General features: G+C 43.5%; 1 protein-coding gene across 5 annotated transcripts in view; it reads left to right on the top strand.

The window, feature by feature from the left end:
• trip12 (thyroid hormone receptor interactor 12) overlaps positions 1-17,226 on the top strand; it is a 53,579-nt gene that overhangs the window by 22,172 nt on the left and 14,181 nt on the right. For 3 of the 5 annotated variants that reach the window (XM_083772639.1, XM_083772638.1, XM_083772637.1), the window contains exons 12-31: positions 335-427; positions 1,165-1,326; positions 1,534-1,602; positions 2,361-2,526; positions 3,142-3,259; positions 3,864-4,020; positions 4,539-4,692; positions 6,032-6,260; positions 7,373-7,491; positions 7,806-8,013; positions 8,537-8,637; positions 8,994-9,168; positions 10,396-10,537; positions 11,221-11,430; positions 12,259-12,410; positions 13,170-13,327; positions 13,525-13,598; positions 14,786-14,985; positions 15,464-15,591; positions 16,831-16,982. In XM_083772639.1, the coding sequence (XP_083628765.1) occupies positions 335-427; positions 1,165-1,326; positions 1,534-1,602; positions 2,361-2,526; positions 3,142-3,259; positions 3,864-4,020; positions 4,539-4,692; positions 6,032-6,260; positions 7,373-7,491; positions 7,806-8,013; positions 8,537-8,637; positions 8,994-9,168; positions 10,396-10,537; positions 11,221-11,430; positions 12,259-12,410; positions 13,170-13,327; positions 13,525-13,598; positions 14,786-14,985; positions 15,464-15,591; positions 16,831-16,982 (2,967 nt within the window). Of the gene's footprint in view, positions 1-334; positions 428-1,164; positions 1,327-1,533; positions 1,603-2,360; positions 2,527-3,141; positions 3,260-3,782; positions 4,021-4,538; positions 4,693-6,031; positions 6,261-7,372; positions 7,492-7,805; positions 8,014-8,536; positions 8,638-8,993; positions 9,169-10,395; positions 10,538-11,220; positions 11,431-12,258; positions 12,411-13,169; positions 13,328-13,524; positions 13,599-14,785; positions 14,986-15,463; positions 15,592-16,830; positions 16,983-17,226 lie in introns of all 5 variants that reach the window. The other 2 variants (XM_083772636.1, XM_083772635.1) reach the window with 1 other exon arrangement.

Genomic DNA, 17,226 nt, shown 5'->3' with positions numbered 1-17,226 from the left:
TGATGGAGGGGAAAGGAACTGGTTGGAATAACTTGTTCCTTCCATGCGCTACGTCCCCCCCTGTCAGGTGGAAAGAAGCGGCTTGGACTCCTCATGCATTGAAGGAAGCATGAGTTCAGTCCGTTGTGCTCCCCAGGTTGGCAGAGGGAGTGTAGCTTCCAGGATTACATTAGATAATTGACACCGGGTAAAAAATGGGTTACAGGAAAATCGTGCGATACAAATTTATAAAAGAAAAGGTGAGACCTCTCCACTCAGGTCTGTCATGTCTTGTTTATTTGCGTTGGTAGCCTTGAGATATATTATGCTAATGCTCTTTTGTTTCCTTCTGCAGCTTCAGGTGATCCAGTTCATTGACGTAGCAGAGCAGGCACTAACTGCCTTGGAAATGTTGTCACGGCGACACAGTAAAGCCATCCTGCAGGCTGTAAGTGTTACTCTCACTGTTCCACCTTTTGTTTTTCTTGTTACACCTCCTGTATCCCCCCCCCCTTCTTAATTTCAAGGCCCCCATTATTTATTTGGCATTTGAGCCACACTCACACCATTTTAATGAGATTTAGCCTCTCGGACCCAAAACTAAAGAATATTGTTTGTCATTGGATAAGATTTTGTCTACAATTCCATGCTTTTGACAAACGTTGGTCAAAATAACAATTCTTCTACATTCTCCAAATTGTGTAGACTTCTTGTAAATTAAGTAATGCAGATGTTTAACAATAATGTAACTCTTGAGAGCGTAAAATGAAACCAATGGAACCGCACGGGTCCATTGGTTTCATTTTACGCTTTCAAGAGTAAAAAGGTCTAAGGGTCTATTTGGTTAACAACTCATTTAGCTGGGGACCACCTGGAACCGCCTCAAGGACCACTGGTGGTCCCTGGACCACTGGTTGAAAACCACTGGTGTAAAGCCTAGCCAGTCTGCCTCTGAAGCGGTTTTGTACCACGCCACCCCTAAAGTAATCACAGTCCTTGGCATAGATCCTATGGCTAATTGCGTCTATGTAGTATCACCTTTCGTCGCCTCTTTGAATTTTGAATTGCTTCACAATCACAATATACCTTTTTTCCCCCCTGGCCTGGACTAGCATTAATGTTTTTTTAAACCAATTGATGGAGTCATTATATACACTTCTCTCTCTCCTGTTTTTTTCTGTTTAGGGTGGGCTTGCAGACTGTCTGTTGTACCTAGAGTTCTTCAGCATCAACGCTCAGAGGAATGCCTTGGCCATCGCAGCCAACTGCTGCCAGAGCATCACCCCGGACGAGTTCCACTTTGTCGCTGACTCTCTGCCACTGTTAACTCAGAGACTCACACACCAGGTGCCTGCCCGATCAACACTACTGTCAACAACCACTGAACTATAACCCACATTGAGATGCCGAGTTACAAAGTGCCAAATGTGTTGAATAATTATTTTCATATGATTTGGCAAGGCATGGAAAACCTAATTTAATGTCTAACCAGTAACTCTGTCTTACACTGCCAGCTTATTCATTTGTGTACTCGTTTATTTAACCCCTCTCCAGGATAAGAAATCTGTGGAAAGCACTTGTCTCTGTTTCGCCAGACTGGTGGACAACTTTCAGCACGAGGAGGTATGTTTTTATTTATGTGTCTCTACTGTTGAGGCCTTTTCTTCCAGGAGTGTTTTGCATTTTGACTGTGCCACTACACTAACCCATTTAGACCTGGAACACATCTGTGTTGCCGTAGCGCTTTAACTACTAACCATTATTTTAAACTTGGCAGGTATACAAGCTCATAGCGCTACAATCTTGTATAGACGGTATGCACATGCATAAAGTGGATGGCAAATCGAGTGGCAAAGTGACAGGCAAAGTGAGTTTAGCATTGTTTAATGTCGTTTAATGCTATTAGATGTGACTTTTCTGTTTGTATGTATGGGCTGTCAAGGCCAGAAAGTAGTTTTTTGCCACTCAGTAGGCATCCCTGCATAACTTCCTGGTTTGATGATGTCACGCGCATACCCTCTATATGTGCTATTTTAGAAAATTGTGAAAATGTAGTGCAAATATTTGAATATATATTCTTTCACAGCAAACATGTTTAACTTTTATCTTTTCTTCTGGGGGTCCCTGGAACAACATATTTTCAGATGGGGGGGGGGGGGGGGGGGGGGGTCAGTGGCCAATTACATACAAATCTGGGGTTTGGGGTCCTTGATATGAAATAGTTTGATAATCATTTCAGAAAGCTGACATGATTTAGAAGACACTTGTAGAATCTGGTCTCAGGTTAATGGGTTTGTTGAGGCCTCTTCCATGTTTGCATGGAGAGATTTGCGTTATGACCTTGCCTGCACTAATGAGCTTGTGTGTGTGTGTGTCGACAGAACCTGCTACAGCAGGTGGCCTCCCGGGACTTACTGACCAACATTCAGCAGCTGCTGGTGGTCACCCCGCCCGTGCTCAGCTCGGGGATGTTCATCATGGTGGTGCGCATGTTCTCTCTCATGTGCTCCAACTGCCCCTGCCTGGCCGTGCAGCTCATGAAACAAAGTGAGTAATCTCATGTGCTCCAACTGGCCGTTCATGAAGTGAGTCACTTCACTGCCATGAGCTGAAGACCAATGTTGTACTGTACGTTCTCACACCTTGTGTGTCAACTCTTGATTGCCTGTGGATAAATGATTCACACTAAAGGTGATTATCGCGCCTAGTAATTCAACGAGAGGCCTGTGCTTTTTTTTGTTTTGTTCCCACAGAAGGTGAGGGCGACAACGCAAGCGTATTTACGTGGGCGCGTTTCTGTGAAATTGGCGTGCTCGTTTCGTGCACACGCCCGCGACTGACTAGACCTGGATTGTGTTGAGCTTTTAGAGTGGTGCAGCCACTCCAAGGAACAGCAATGTCTGTCCCTCCCTATGTCCGTCCCTATGTCTGTATGTCCGTCCCTATGTCTGTATGTCCCTATGTTTAGGGTACCAATATGGGCAAAGGTGGTACTGTTGTGCTAGAACCAGAGAGAGAGGTCTGCTAATTCCCCCACACAGTAACTCTGTAATTTCTCGACCGTAATTTTCCAGTGATCAATGACTCATCATCATAATATTTATGGCAAGAAAAACGAGTCTGGCAAACTCTAACAGGCTGTCTCATCTTCTTGGTGTGCAGACATTGCGGAGACTCTGCGCTTCCTCCTGTGTGGAGCATCAAATGGAAGCTGCCAGGAGCAGATTGACCTGGTTCCCCGGAGTCCTCAGGAGCTCTATGAACTCACCTCCCTCATCTGGTAATGTTTCTCTCTCTACGCTAGTCCCCTTTTTGAGTGGTGCAAACACTCCCTTACGGAGCTGTGTGGGTGGGTGGGTCTGAGCACGAAAACAGTGTGGTTGTTTTTCACCACCTGTGCGCAACCTAACACACGCACATATTAACTGTATATATATGATGATTTTGGGTGTGCACACCCACAGTACAGTGACGGTACAGTAGAGGGACCCCCACACGGTAACACATTTCTCAACTGTTTCGTACGTGGGGCGGCTCGCCGGATCCGGGCCGGCACCCTGGGTGCGTTCCTGTGAACTTCCGGGGCTGGTCCCTGGAACAACATATTTTCAGATGCCAAATACAGAATTCTGGCGGTCCTTGACATGAAAAAGGTTGAGCACCACTGACATGGAAAAAACAGGATTTAGAAGGCATTTGTAGAATCTTTTCTCAGGTCTAAATGGGTTAAGCGGATTCTCTGTACATAAAGATTGTGTCCTAGAATGACCCTAACACTAATGTGGTGTTGTACCGTCCCACAGCGAGCTGATGCCCTGTCTGCCCAGAGAGGGCATTTTCGCCGTGGATCTCATGCTGACAGTATTGTGGTGTTGTACCCACAGTGAGCTGATGCCCTGTCTGCCCAGAGAGGGCATTTTCGCTGTGGATCTCATGCTGAAAAAAGGCAGTGCCCAGACCACGGAAGGAGCCATCTGGCAGTGGAGGGATGACCGGGGGTTATGGCACCCTTATAACCGCATCGATAGCCGGATCATTGAGGTAGCAGCAATATACATTTTTCTACTTGAATGTGTTTTGGCCAAATGTTCATTTCTATTTTACTACTGGGTGGGAGAAACTTAATTTGTGCTACTCGGCTGCAGCAGTGGTTGCATTGATTGGGTGGTGCCCAGTCGTATAAGCACGCTCGTACGTGTATTACATTATGGCCCGATTAATTTAGCACTTGGCCGGAATAATAACATTTATAATGTCACTTTGGCCGATCAGGAAAATGCCTAGTCGGAACCCTGGTTGCAATACATTTAATGTATCTGCTCAGCTGTGTTTGCACTTTGCATGCAGTCTAATAGTCCGGCAGCCAGGGTTGTGGAATGCGACATTTGGTATATAGTATTTTGTTATTGGCCTAAAATATTGTCTATATATAATACATTCATGAATCCACTTTTTTACAAATGGTGTGTACAAATGGAACCAAATAGACCCTAACGGGTCCATTTGATTCAATATAATATATTTTTAGAACCACTAGTCTAATGATCTGTCCCCGACAGACGGCCCACCAGAATGGGGAGGACGAGATCAGCCTGTCCACCCTGGGCCGCGTCTACACCATCGACTTCAACTCTATGCAGCAGATCAATGAGGACACGGGCACCGCACGGGGCATCCAGAGGAAGCCCAATCCTCTCGCCAATCCCAACACGGGTAAGACTTAACAAGACCCCTCCACTCCTTCTTTTCCTTACGGCGTTTCCCCTCAGGGGTCGCCACCGCGAATCATCTGCCTCCATCTTTAACCCTGTCCTCTGCCTCCTCTTCTCTCACGCCAACTAACGTCATGTCGTCTTTTCACTGTGCCCATAAATCCTTCCTCTAGGCCTCCTATAGTTCCAACCTCAACATCATTCTACCGATATAGTCACTATCCCTCTTCTGTACGTGTCCAAACCATCTGTCTGTCCCTCTGATGTACTCGTTCCTGATCCTATCCATCCTTGTTACTCCCAGAAACCCAATTCCAAATTTTGGCCGCTCGCTCACACTCGCTCACTCCAGCAGGCTGTGTTACGCGATCCCACTCACAGACAAAGAGCAAAGCGGGCTAAGATCGTCCATACCCCCTCGTTCACTTTGCATTGGACTCTGTTTCCCAGAAGCCCTTGCAAGCCAGCGGTTGGTTGATTTCTGGTTACGTCATCATCACGTGTCGGCCTCGTCACTTTGTCCGCGACAAAGCCGGATTTTCATTAAATTCATTACAAAACGGCGAATTAAACATATATAAAACAAATAGCGGGTTTTGCGTATTATGCAGGGAAAGACAATGGAATAAAAGGCGTGAATAGCGGGTTACGCAGGAAGCCATGTAAGTTGTGTGAAGTCCACAAGATTGTCACATATTTTGGCAGGTCACCAATTTCACCATAACATTGCCATGCTGGAGTGATCGTGTGCGAGTGGCCCAGATTTGGGGTATTATTTGGCTAGAGAGAACCTCAACATTTTAGTCTCTGCTACCGCCAGCTCTGCTTCCTGTCTTTTCCTCAGTGCGACTCTCTAATGTCTCGGTATTATTGTACTACTATTCTGTCATTTTCCTTTGTATGAAAACCAGAGTTTGATATTTAAAAATGATTACCAATTTAATAAAATGTGCGATATTGGTAATATTAATATTCCTGTGAGCAAAAAGCTAAATAAGGCAGTTTGTCTATCCGAAATGTTGGTCTCATCTCCGTGTCCACAATAAACTTTGGCATTGGCATCTACTCTACGAGCTTGTAGATCTGCTATTTTTAAAAGATCGTGAAAATGGTGCACAAACCACTCTTTCACAGCGAACGTTTTTAACTCGTGTCTTTGCTTCTGGGGGTCCCTGGAACAAAATCTTTTCAGTTTGGGGTCCACGGCCAAATGCATATAATCGTGTTGACTGGGGCTCCTTGATATGAAAAAGACTGAGCACCACTCGTAATTTAGAAGACGATGGGTTCAATGTCTAAATGTATCTTGACACCTGTCGTGTGTGTGTGTCCACCACCAGGGGGTCACCAGGAGGTGCGTCGGGAGGATGCGCGGGCCCAGCTGATGAAGGATGACCCTGAGCTGGCCAAGTGCTTCATTAAGACCCTGTTCGGGGTCCTGTACGAGGTGTACAGCTCCTCCGCCGGCCCCGCCGTCAGACACAAGTGCCTTAGAGCCATCCTCAGGATTATCTACTTTGCTGACGCCGAGCTGCTGAAGGATGTGCTGAGGAACCATGCTGTGTCCAGGTGAGAATGGCGATGTTCCATCTGCTTTTTGGAGTGGTGCTAGCCACTCCTATAGACAGATAGAGATATGTGTGTCCCACGTATGTATGTATTCGTATCCGTCTGAGTATGGAAACGGCATTTGTTGACGACCAAGTGTCACTGTTGCTCAGCCTAACGTACACACGCGCCACGGAGGAGGGCTTGTCCAGTGCAGTGCAGTACTACAGCACGATTACAGCACCACTCAGTTCAGACGAGTCTGTTTTTTGAGTTGCTGGTGGTGTTTCATACACACACACTTGAACTAATAATTAAAATATGGAGGATCGGGACTAGGGAACTCCAATGAACTCCAATGTCCTACAATTTAGGCATTAAGCAGACTCTTAATCCAGAGCGATTTACAGTACGCCCGTTTTAGTGAATGTTCTGCCAGCCTTCCTGTGTTGGTTCACTTGGCTGGTCTGAGCGGTTGTAGGGTCCCATTTGACTTCGAAGATATGGGGGTGCCATACCTTTGGTTGCTTTGAAGGCCAGCATCAGAGTTGTTGTACTAACTGCTCCCGATGATCATTGTGGTTACTTCCTTGCATGGTTTCTGTGCCGTCAGTTAGGGCTGTCACGATTGCAAATTGAGTTTGATGATTGTCACACAAATAATTATACTTTAGAAATTACTGATCTACAAGCTCAAAACATCACAACCTGAGGTGTACTGCACACAAGTTCTTTAAAAGTTCTATACCTTTGAGTAAAGATCAATATGTAAGAAGGTGGCGAACTTTAAAGAGGATCCAAGGCAGCTCTGTGCAGTTGAGGTATAAAAATCGTATATCATCGTCGTATATCATAAGTCGTAGACGACTGGCGTTGTATAGATGTTGTTGAGATCACTGTTGAGTGACATTGCTGCACGGGTGTCTCATTTCGAATGAAGATGTGGGATTTTGTGTTTTCCAAACCTGCTCCATTGACCACCTATCACCATGATGGGTATCACTAAAAACCCCAGAAAACTATCAGGACGACTGGAGGATAAACATTTCATGATGAAAAAACATGTTGGGAACATCCAGCTCATCGACCACAGTGGCAGCTAAACGTTTGTGTTTGTTTGTTTTTCCCAACAGTCACATTGCCTCCATGCTATCCAGCCAGGACCTGAAGATTGTAGTGGGCTCTTTGCAGATGGCTGAGATCCTCATGCAGAAGCTGCCTGATGTCTTTGGCGTCTATTTCAGAAGAGAAGGTAACGGAAGATTGTTCTCTTGCTTTTTCCTTCTCCCCCAAAGTAGACGAAGCTTGTCTACTTTGACAAAGTGTACTTTGTCTCGTGGGATATCTCAATCACCCCAAATATTAAGGCCAGTTTTACATGGCAATGGTCTCTACAGAAAGTCCCGTTGCGTTCTCACTTTTCATTCAGGAGAGACAACAATGATTAAACGCGCTGTAATGTGCATGCCAGGTGGGTAGGTAGCGGTGACGCACTGCCCAATAGACCAGGCACGCATGCACGCTGCAAGCAATTTCTAACATGTCAACATCTTCTCCCCCATGCAGGTGTAATGCACCAGGTGAAGAACCTGGCAGATTCAGAGACCTTCTTGGTCACCAGTCCCCCCAAGGCCTGCACCAGTGGCACCGCCAGTCTGTGCACGACCACCATTAGCACTGCCTCCACAACGTCCGCTACCAACGTCACCCCTGACCTCGGCTCCCCCAGTTTCCAGCACAGCATGGATGATTCTCTGGACCTCAGTCCACAGGGGTGAGTGATTCTCCCATGTCTCTTATTATTACAGTTGCATAAAATATACCTGGGAACAGCCTCTTATTATAGTCCCAGTTGCATAAATATACCTGGAAACAGCCCATTCACTTGTTGTGTTGCTCTTAACCCATTTTGGACTGAGGTCGATTAAAAAAAAAAGGCTTCTAAATCCTAACATTTTTCTGAAAACCATCAGTGGTGCTCAACCTTTTTCATGTCAAGGACCCCCAGAATTATCTCTATTGGGCCGCGGACCCCCATCTCAAAATATGTAGTTCCTGAAGCCAATATTTTAGTTAAAAATGTTCGCTCTGAAATATATATTCAAAGATTTGCGCCACATTTTCACGAAAGCTTGTAGATCTGCTATAACACCAAAAGGGGTTCCCGTCCAGAATGGGTTTTAACAAGTACAGAAGTGTTGCTTGTGATAGGGAGCAGTGATATGATACAGTTTGCTCATAATAATCCCTCCCCTTCCATGAAGACTATTTCTAATGCTCTAATGTTCCTCTTCCAGTCGGTTAAGTGACGTCCTGAAGAGGAAACGGCTGCCTAAAAGAGGCCCTCGAAGGCCCAAGTACTCTCCCCCCAGGGACGACGACAAAGTTGACAATCAGGGTAAGTCATTGATGTCATTGAATATTTCCGCTCCATCCACTCCCATCTTTAGCGCCGTTTTTCTTTGGAATTTAGGCTCGGATTGAGGTGATCATACAGAACATGCATGTTTTTAGGAGCTCAAAATAAAAAACCTTGTGATACTATATTAGCACTGTTGACAAAGTGAAATTAACTAGCGGCAGACCTGGAGATGAAAGATTACTTCTGGTTCACAATATCTATCGATATTGTGATTTGTTCTGGCACATTTATATGTTTGGAACATATTGTATAATATCAATTCATTAATAGCTGGCAGTCAGTAATTTTTTGCCTTTATGAAAATTGAAATCCTCTTGTCTTGTTAACCGCAGCTAAGAGCCCTACCACTACACAGTCCCCCAAATCATCCTTCCTGGCCAGTCTCAATCCCAAGACCTGGGGCAAGCTGGGCGCCCAGACGAACAGCGCCAGCTCTGAGCCCTCACGCACAGCGGGAGTCAGTGGCCTGGCAAGGGCACCTCCCAAGGACTCCATCTCAAATAACAGGTAGGATAAAGGATGGGTGATATTTATCAGTACAGGGTTCCAACATGGTCCATGAAATTCCTGGACATATTTTGGAATTAGAAAAAAAAACCCATTTTCCAGTCCTGGAAAAGGTTTTATCAAGGGTCCTGGAAAAATAGTTTGCTATGCATTGGTTTTGGCTATTGATTTTGTTCCAATACATGAGTAACATTACATGAAATATGTAACATAAGTCGTTATTCGCCAAACGGGCAGCGTGATTGCAGCCTAAGTGTACCTGATGTGACAAAAATAACAGTGTGATTCTATGCCATGGGATAGGTGGTGTAGCAAAACATTTGGCACAACATTTGGAATATAATTATAGCATTCTATATTCTATGCTTTATTTTTGCTACACTGCCTGTATTTCAGCATTGCACATAGGAGTAAGAGACTCATTATGGCGCTGAGTGATTGTTACATAGGCCTGGAAATTGGGTTAAATATTCTGGAAATGTTTAGGAAATTAAATTGAAGACCATTTTTGTAGAGGTTTGGGTTTGGATAACATTTTTATAAAATAATAAATCAGTATGAGTTTTGGTGATTATCTATATTGTCTGAATCAACTTATCTAATCACTGGAGCAATTGTTTGTCCACACTTGGAGTTACATCATGGCAAGGTAACTACACAACCCAAACCTCTACAAAAGTGTTCTTACCCTTTAATTGGTATTGGTATGTTCTTGGGTTAGTCATGTAATTAGCATGGATTTAAAGTTCTCAGTCACCACGGCTGATTTCAGTCCTGTGGATTTCATAGAAGTCAGCATGTCTTCTATAGAAGTGTGACCTTCACCAAAAATAGCCCATCTACAAGCTCACAACACATTGCAGCGCTTGTAGATGGAGCCTATTTTCGGTTATTAGTCATTTCAGTCTTCCAGAAAACCCTAATGATCGCAGATATTTAATAATCACAATCGTCAACGCTTCAATCTGCAGTTTCTTCAACTGGTTCGCTGTATGGCTACCAAAACATCATAAATATTAAGTGTATGTAGGACACACAGCGCTAGTGTGTGTGGTGGCTCGAGTCTTACACGCCATTTCACAAATTACATATTAGGACTTGGCCTAGCAACATTTTCTCAGTCGTGAGATTTTAATGTAGCTTGAATCCATGCAATAGTGAATGTCTGTGCCAGTGATCAGCCACTGACTATTGTTTGTGACCATTGTTTGATTTGATCATTTTCAGGGACAAAATCAAGGCCTGGATCAAAGAGCAGGCCAGTAAGTTCGTAGAGCGTTACTTCAACTCTGAGAACGTGGACTGCAGCAACCCTGCACTGAATGTACTCCAGAGACTGTGCACTGCCACGGAGCAGCTACACTTACAGGTTGGTGTTGCACAATGAATCGAAAAAAAATATTTCTAAATGTGAGCAAGAATCATGCAGCACTAGTTGGCTGTTAAATTCAACTTAGTTCCTCTTATGTTTTTAAGCTACAAGAGAGACTTTTAGAGATGTCAAGCACTTTGTAGAATAGACTACTTTTGCTTAAGATTGGAGGCGCATTTCAAGTGGTCAAACTAGCATTATGTGCAGAATGCGTCTGCACATAATGCCATAAAACCCTACATGGCTCAGATATTTCATATATCATAAAAGCAAGTATTAAAGCCTCATTCGTCGCCTGATTGGCAGTATGTAACGGCAGGAACAATATGACTAAAGCATTATAATTTACATATTGTGTGAATTATTTAGGAAACGGCCCTAGTAGTGTGGGGGCGCACTGTTTCAGTCGTGAGATTTTATTTAGCTTTAACCCATTTTGACCTGAGATCAGATTCAAAAAATGTCTTCTACATCCTGACAGTTTTCTGAAAAAGCTATGTTTCTATGTCAGTCGTTCTTCGATTTTTCAAAAATGGCAGACCTACAAGCTCGTAGCGCGCCACTCGGTGGCGAGCTATGAGCTTGTAGATCTGCTATTTTTCAATAGCTAAAGCAAAATGGGTTAATCCATGTATATCTGCTTTTCTATGACCTTTCGTGGCTTTCTCCTACGTCCCCAGGTTGACGGCGGCGTGGAGTGTCTGGTGGAGATCTGCAGTATTGTTGCAGATTCCGACGTGTCGTCATTTGAGATCCAGCACAGTGGGCTGGTCAAACAGATGCTGCTCTATCTAACCTCCAACTGCGACCGGGATGTGATCAGTCGAGACGTGCGGCTCAAGAGATTCCTGCACGTCTTCTTTGGCTGCCCGGTGAGAGATGGTTGTCCGGTGAGTGAAATCTCCATCGTTTAGGACGGTGGTTTTCAAACACTTTTCATACCAAGGTCTAATTTATTCTGCATTTTAGCCACGGACGACCATTGATATGATGAGATTTAGCCTTACGGACCCAAAAACGAAAGCATGTTTTGTCGTTGGATAAGATTTTGTCCTCAATGAGACAACGATCAAAAGAACAATTCTTCTACATTCTCAAATTGTGTAGACTTCTTGTAAATGTAGTATATGCAGATGTTTAACAATAATAGAGTGGACCAAATGGACCCATACGGGTCCCATTTGGTTTCATTTTATGCCCTCAAGAGTTAAAGATCTATAAGGGTCCATTTGGTTACCCACTCCCATCATTTAGCTGGGGACCATCTGGAACCCCTTTAAGGACCACTGGTTTAGGAAGATTTAAAGTTAAACTGAGTTACTGAGATGTAAAAACATACCCATTGTCCTCTGAATTACTTTACTTGGTTTGTGTTTTTAATTTGTATGCTTTTGTTTAACCCATTCTGACCTGAGATCAGATTCATACGAGGTTTCCAACTGGACACACACTGGTCTGATTAACCCATTCTGACCTGAGATCAGATTAAAAAAATGTCAGTCGTTCTTCGATTTAAAAAAAAACAGCAGACCTACAAGCTCGTATCGCGCCACTCGGTGGCGCGATATGAGCTTGTAGATCTGCTATTTTTCAATAGCTAAAGCATAACATGATGCCGACACCAAAATGGGTGCCCGGTCAGAATGGGTTAAGCTTGGTTTAATACCTCTACTGAGTCTTTATTTAAATGTCCCTGTGTTTTGTCATATGGCTCCCAGGTTCCAGGAATGGACCCTGCAGGCCGACTGGACCCATCAGAAAACGGGCCCCTCCTGTCACTGGTGCACAAAATGAACAATTGTCTGAGCCAAATGGAGCAGTTCCCTGTTAAAGTGCACGACTTTCCAAGTGGAAATGGAAATGGGAGCAGGTATGCTTTTTCTTTTCTTTTTTTTTCAATTGTCCAGTCACTGTATCACGTCTGTTAAAGGACCACTCATATAATAGGTCCTCACTAATAATCATGATAAAATGGCACGATTCTTTTCTAGTCAGTCTGTGTCTCATAGGAGGGCTGTGGGCAGTTTAGAATAATTAATAGGCAGATTGGTTTACAAAAATGTTTCGATTTTCATTATCGTGAGAACGATGGCTTCCATTTTCGCATTGCAACTTTTCAGGACTAGAATGCCTGCAGTTTATATTAGCTTGTATTCCTGATCGATGATGTCACTGGAAGACGGTTTCTGAACTGCCCACAGCCCTCCTATGAGACACAGACTGAGTAGAAAGAAATTTCTTTTTCATGATTATTAGTGAGGACCTATTATATGAAGATAGGTTGAAAAGTGGTGAAGTGGTCCTTTTTTAAGTATTCTTATTTTGTATTTATTTATCCATGTACACTTTTTATTCATCAGACTTTGGTAACCCAAATAAAGTTCTCCTTTTCTATCTTCTGTCCTCTCGGCCAGTGTCTTTGAGTGTATATATAAATATACTATATAAATCCCAGATATTATTATTATTAGTCTTGTGTTTAGGGTATGTCTCACTAAATGTCGTAGCCAAGTACGGGGTTACATACAAGCAGTTAGCAGTTGACCTGTGTGGTGTTGTGTTGCCATTCAACAGACTTACAAAAAGATACTCAACTAATAATACCCATGCTTTGTGTCTCCATTTGCAGAGGCTCTCAGGCACTGAAGTTCTTCAACACTCATCAACTGAAGTGTCAGCTACAAAGACACCCAGACTGCACTAATGTGAAGCAATGGAAGGGAGGTCCAGTGAAGATCGACCCCCTGGCCTTGGTGCAGGCTATCGAAAGATATCTGGTTGTACGAGGTGAGTACGCTGGTGACGCTGAGCATTCAGTTGTCAGACATCCATTAATTCAGTGTTTTCGAGATCACACAAATAGACCTGTCACGATTACTACAAGTTGATCTAGTTTCAGTTATTTATGAATGATGCTAACATTAAGTCTATATTCTGTACAGATTATGAATGATGCCAGCATGAGGTCTTATTATTCTGTACAGGTTATGGGCGAATCAGAGAGGAGGATGAAGACAGTGATGACGACGGTTCAGACGACGAGATAGATGAGTCACTGGTGTGTACCTTTACTTAACCTCAACAGAGGATTGTCGCTGCTCAAAAACGTGTCCCTTTTCCTGTGCTGAATTTCGAGTGTGTTGATTTGCTACTTTATATGCTTTTGTGTGATGCTGTAGTATGAATGGTGTGAATAGTGTTCTCTCCTACAAACGCACACTTTAGTGAATGTCTCAAAACAACAAGAACCAGAGCTCTTCCACTTAGCAACTTTCTCAGTTTGTCACGTGGCTTGTACAAAGTACTCGATTTGGTTGCATTCTTTTTGGTTTAGTTTAGTATGGTACTGTATTCACCTGACTTTGCAAGATGATTTCATGTCTAATTTGCATTATCCCAGTTTTGTAGACATTTGCAAAATGGTGTAATCCGAACATTTGTGTGTCTGCCATGAGCTGACAAACTGACAAAGTAGGCCATCTGATATAATATCGTTTTAAAAGAAAACATAACAAAAGTTATCGTAACTAAGGAAATGTACCACTGCTTTGTGGTTTCCTAGCTATCAGCTACGGTTTCAGAGGAAAGACATTTGATTATTTTAAAAAGAGTGAAATTTAAGATTCCTCAACGTTCCTCATGTTAAGGTTTTAATTCCGTGGCAGCTTTTTGTAGACTAGTGTGTCCTATATTGGAACCAAGCACTTCTAGGACTAATGTGTGCAATGCATCCAATGTGAGAACTGCTGACAGTCACTCTAAACTGAGAACAGAAGGATTCTTTTGTGGATTTCAACCACAATGGCTAACATCCCAAGCGAGTGTTGGTAAAGAAATGGACCCTTATAGATCTTTAAAATGAAACCAAATGGACCCATACGGGTTCATTTGGTTTTCATTTTACGCTCTCAAGAGTTATGTTATTGTTAAACATCTGCATTACCTTATAAGAAGACTACACAATTAGAGAATGTAGAAGAATTGTTATTTTGACCAACATCGGCCTGTTATCTCCTAAGGGTACTCACATCAATACAGCATGAAATTGTGGAGAAAATATTATCGTAACCACAACAAAATATTCTTACGCTTTGCGTCTGGGATGCTAAATCTCATCAAATGGTGGTTCCGTGGCTCAAAAAGATGCAGAATAAATAATGGACATTGATCTGAAAAGGGTTGAAAACAAACTGCTCTAGAACTTCATTTCCAAACTTAAATCCATTGTACCGTTCTCCCACGCAGGCGGCCCAGTTCCTGAACTCTGGCAGCGTGCGCCACAGGTTACAGTTCTACATCGGGGACCACCTGCTGCCGTACAACATGACCGTGTACCAGGCCGTGAGACAGTTCAGCCTGCAGGCCGAGGAGGAGAGGGAGTCCACGGACGACGAGGCCAACCCCCTCGGAAGAGCTGGCATCTGGACCAAAACACACACCATATGGTAACTATGGCGCTCTGGTTGGAGCTCTTAATATACACATTAAGACCATAATGCATTTAAACTTTAGCTGTTGAAAAATAGCAGATCCACAAGCTCTTAGTGTGGCACCGAGTGCCTTGCTACGAGCTTGTAGATATGGTATTTTCTTTTAAATCTTGAAGTCTTTAGATATATTCTTTCACACAGCAAACTTTTTTAACTCAAATCTTTGCTTCTGGGGGGCCCTGGTACATAACATTTTCAGATGGGGGTTGGCAGCCAAATTCAACATTTTACAAATGCATAAATTTTTGGGGGTCCATCAAGTTCATATTATTGATGAGTATGAATGTTTAGGAACTCTGATTGCCGTCACAGCCAGGATTAAATGTACACAATAATGAATGGCATAATAATAGCATTATGTTTCCACAGTCTGTATTAGCATTATGTTTCCACAGTCTGTATTACATTATTTCCATTCCATCTCCCCTGCCAGGTATAAGCCTGTGAGAGAAGACGAGGACGGCAGCAAAGATGCTGTGGGAGGAAAGAGAGGCAGAGCACAGACTGCCCCCACCAAGACCTCGCCTCGCAACGCCAAGAAACAGGATGAGCTGTGGCACGGTAAGAGAAACCTCACTAATGGTTCCAGGAAATGCACTCCACCAGTTCATTTTGTTGTAATGTATTTACAGACTACAAACGTTGAACCATAGCTGCTGGTGAATTTCCTCCACTATTACCTGGTTTATCAAAGCCCCCAGTAAGGCTATCCAACATTGAAGATGCCACTACCTACTGGTGAAATGTGGAATTGCAGCACTTAACCCATTCTGACCGGGCACCCATTTTGGTGTCGGCATCATGTCGTGCTTTAGCTATTGAAAAATAGCAGATCTACAAGCTCGTATCGCGCCACCGAGTGGCGCGATACGAGCTTGTAGGTCTGCTATTTTTGAAAAATCGAAGAGCGACTGACATTTTTAGAATCTGATCTCAGGTCAGAATGGGTTAATCAGACCAGCGTGTGTCCAGTGGAAACCTCGTATGAATCTGATCTCAGGTCAGAATGGGTTAATGGAAGTGGACGGACGTTTATGACGTCGCGTGAAAAGCCCGGTCCTCAAAATTGAGGTCCGGAGCTAGGGCTAGGCTAAACTTCCGCTCGCTCTGATAGCCACTGTACTTCCGGAAGTCTTCCGGGTGCTTCAAAACGCCACTGAGCAACTTCCACTGAAATGAGTAGCGTGGGGCGGGGCTAACGCTCCAGTTCGGTCTCTATCCTTTATACTCTGGGTTTATCGCCGCTTGACCTTGCATAAAGTCGACCATGAATTTGGACCCATTACATGATCTTTTCTAAAGGGAGATAACTAAAGTCTTCAGGGGATGTTAAAAGTTAATCGCCGTTAAACTTAACAGTTGACAATTAATTGAAAATTCTGTGGTTATATCAGTGGGCGGTTTTCTGTGAATGTAATGCTGTCTGCGTGGCCAAGAAATGCACATGTAGTTAGCACATGTAGCCCCCCCCCCCCACACACACACACCTTGGTAGCCACAGAAACATCTCTGCTTTTGCATGTGACGTGACAGACATTTTATTCCTCATACAAAGCTACCATTGCCTTGCCCTGTATCTCAAATATAGTATGCCTTTTGTATTCTTTCTGTATATCAGCAACATGTAGAGTTTTGTTAGACAGTATTAGTATTGTTTTTAAACGCCACTTATCCACTAACCAATTAATTCATTGATAACCTCGGTTAATTGATCGATAATAGACCTCCATTCTACATTCTTATTCTTCACATATTAACCTGTCTGGATGAGTCTAAATGATCCTTTGTCCCTCCTTCCAGATGGCGTGTGTCCCAGTGTCGCCAATCCTCTAGAGACATACCTCATTTCGGAGCCACCAGAGACCATAACCTTCGACGACCCCTCTTTAGAGGTCAACCTGCTGCTCAGGGTCCTGCACTCCATCAGTAGATACTGGTTCTACTTGTATGATGTACGTCTTAATATTCATCTTTCTCTTGGAAAGAGGACACTTTTTATGTTTTTTTTTAAATGCTGTTAAAGAGTGTCTGCCATAATGTCTGTTAAAGCTGAATTTGACGAATAACGTATCCAAATGTATATGAAAATAGTTTTAGCGGAGCTTGAGTAGTTTAAATACGGGGTCACCTGCTTCTGTATATGTGCGTTTGTGTATATATTTAGTGTACTGTATATTATAAGTCCTTGACGGGGTT

The sequence above is a fragment of the Protomyctophum parallelum genome (genome assembly GCF_964188405.1).
Source record: "Protomyctophum parallelum genome assembly, chromosome: 9".
In the NCBI taxonomy this organism is placed as follows: Eukaryota; Metazoa; Chordata; class Actinopteri; order Myctophiformes; family Myctophidae; genus Protomyctophum; species Protomyctophum parallelum.
Note: the sequence above shows the minus strand (reverse complement) of the source record. Positions and strands in the feature narration are given on the sequence as shown.